We start from the raw sequence: 2,426 nt of genomic DNA on the forward strand, positions 1-2,426 counted from the left end.
ATTTGGCAGTGTTTTCTGTTTACCACACAGGAGCCACTGGACTCCTTGACCATGGTAAGGAAAGGAGTCATAAGAGCAATCACTGTGCTTGTGCAGGGAACATAAGAGTTTGTATTTGAGGCTCAATCTGACTTTCACCAAGTTGATGTTTCCTTCTCCTCATGTCGCCTTGCTCCCCTGAAGCAAAGCTGCACAGTCCACCCCTTCCAAACAACTGACAAATCATTTTCTTAAAGTTTGTTGTACAAACTAACCAAGACCAGAAATTATAAAATTCACAGACAACCAACAGTTCAAGATGGTCTCTCCATTCTTCCCACTGTCCATAATGAGTCATCTACCCATATCATCCACTGTTAATTGGCATTAATACTGAATTGTGAGGCCTGACTCTACAGCTCGTTACAGTTTGGGCAGAGCACCGGCTGGTGCTAGCGTAATACCAAAAACATAGAAAAGCCCCAAGAGGAGATTGAGTTTGGCTGTCCGCTGAGGAATTTTGTTGAAGCTCTGACTCCGAAACTGCCTCTCCAGTGAAAATGCCATCGGGATCGTGAGTAGCGGCAATGCCATGCTGATGGTATAGCGTGTGGCCAGCACACAGAAAATCAGGTAGGGCAAGAAGAGCAGCACGGTGTAGAGAACATAGGAGAACGCGGGGCCGATGAGGATAGCCAAGGTGACAATACCCGCCTGCCGGTCAGACTCCATGTCTCGTGTGTTGTTGCTGTGCAGGATGGCCTCAGTACTGAGGGCTAGTGGGATAGCGTAGAGCAGTGGTGAGACAGACAGATAACCAACCTGCACAGCATGGGCAAACATGACAGCCAGGGGCCCAAAGGTGATCAGGATCACCACGTCTCCAAGTGCAACATATTTAAATCCAATTCCTGTGGCAAGACACAAGAATAAAATGAAGGATCATCAAACAACTCAAATGACAGAAGAGAACGGATAATATAACAGATCAGCCCTTCCCACAGAAAACGACAAACGCACATGTAGCTGTGGCCGAGAAGCATATTTTCTCTTTTTTCCAAAGATAATAAAAAAAACACAGCTTCTGAATTTCTCCAGTCAAACAGTGTAAGAGAAACTAAAGGCCAGGTTCTAATACCCATCCTCGCATCTAGAAGTACCTATTTCTGCAGAAATCTATAGAAATGAGGTACTATTTAGTGTGATCATGCATACTAGAACCTGACCCTGAAGAAATATCTAAAATGCTCAGAACAAAACGCAAAACTGACAAGGTTCTTTTAAGGAAACTAACATAACTGATTGTAAGTTTGACAGTTTGAAACTGAATTTGTTTTTCTTTTCCTAATAATTATGTTTGTATCTACCCAACACAGGAAGCCAATAAAAATATCCTCCTCTTATTGAGGATAAACACAAACTGTTCTACATTCACAATGAAACTCCATCTAGAGAATAAAAACAAAACATTCCAAAGCAAAGTAACAGATTCCACCAATGGAAAAGAACATATGCAGTCAGCTATACTGCTGAGGGATATGAGATACACATCATGAAAAGGTTCAGCAACAGTTCTGATGAGCATCTAAAGCCGTATATGCAAATAACAACGTCTCAACACGAGTTTCCAACTGAAAAACTCAGTGTGCCTCTTCCAACACCTTCCCACAACAATCAGTGGCAAAGAATACAAGTTTATGTACCAGTACTCCAGGAAATACCACCAACTATTTTATTGAGGTTAACTAGATAGATCACTTGCGTCTTCTAGAAACCCTTGACAAGTCAGCTAATTCTGTCACATTTGCATTCAGATTCACAGCAAACGGCACATAGCACATACCTCCAGTATAAAGGAAGGAGCTGGACAGTCCTCCAAAGTATATTAGAGCCAGGTGCTCCAGCTTGAGTGTTGAGACAGCGTAGAGCCCAGCAGCACAGATACAGCCCACAGTATAAAGGAAGACTCCAAACCGGACTACATCCTGAGGCTCCAAAATCTGGTCCACCAAAGTCCTGTCATCACTCTTCTTGTGATCGATGCCTTTGGAGAAGTCGTAGTAGGTATTCACCAAGTTGCCGGCTCCGTGCACGGCCAGGACGGTCACGGCGCTTCCCACCAACAGCCCTGGGTCTAGGGCTCCCTCAGCCCGGTACGCCAGAGCGCTGCCGAGGGCCACAGGGGTGAGGGAGGCACTGAAACTCCAAGGTCTGAGCGCCAACACATAGGCCGCACACTTCTGCCTCCAGGTACCGGGGGGCGCCCTCTCCGCGCCCGCCAGCGCGGCGCCGGTGTCGTTCCTCTCGCTCCCCCGGGGGCTCTCGGCGCTAATACTGATCTTCTGCACCAGGTCTGCCGGCCCCATGCTCTCCCCGCCGCCTCGCCTCACAGCAGCACCTAGAAGGGGAAGGGCCGCGCGTTAGCCTGGCCGCCGCCGCGGGGCCCA

At 47.3% G+C, this 2,426-nt stretch overlaps 1 protein-coding gene across 1 annotated transcript; it reads right to left on the reverse strand.

Moving 5' to 3' along the window:
• Positions 1-281: 281 nt before the first annotated feature.
• On the reverse strand, positions 282-2,385 carry UBIAD1 (UbiA prenyltransferase domain containing 1). Its single transcript, XM_009889548.1, has 2 exons — positions 1,823-2,385; positions 282-890 (listed from the first exon to the last, which is right to left on the reverse strand). Exons 1-2 carry the CDS (start codon positions 2,343-2,345, stop codon positions 403-405), a joined length of 1,011 nt encoding a protein of 336 aa, XP_009887850.1. The 5' UTR covers positions 2,346-2,385; the 3' UTR covers positions 282-402.
• Positions 2,386-2,426: the final 41 nt, after the last annotated feature.

Source organism: Charadrius vociferus, unplaced genomic scaffold (genome assembly GCF_000708025.1).
Source record: "Charadrius vociferus isolate BGI_N301 unplaced genomic scaffold, ASM70802v2 scaffold477, whole genome shotgun sequence".
NCBI lineage: Eukaryota > Metazoa > Chordata > Aves > Charadriiformes > Charadriidae > Charadrius > Charadrius vociferus.

Excerpts from the sequence above, each read along its gene's own strand:
- UBIAD1 (XM_009889548.1), bottom strand. The coding sequence starts at position 2,345 with ATGGGGCCGGCAGACCTGGTGCAGAAGATCAGTATTAGCGCCGAGAGC. Across the intron at positions 891-1,822 it reads CTCCTTCCTTTATACTGGAG|GAATTGGATTTAAATATGTT; the intron begins GTATGTGCTATG and ends GTCTTGCCACAG.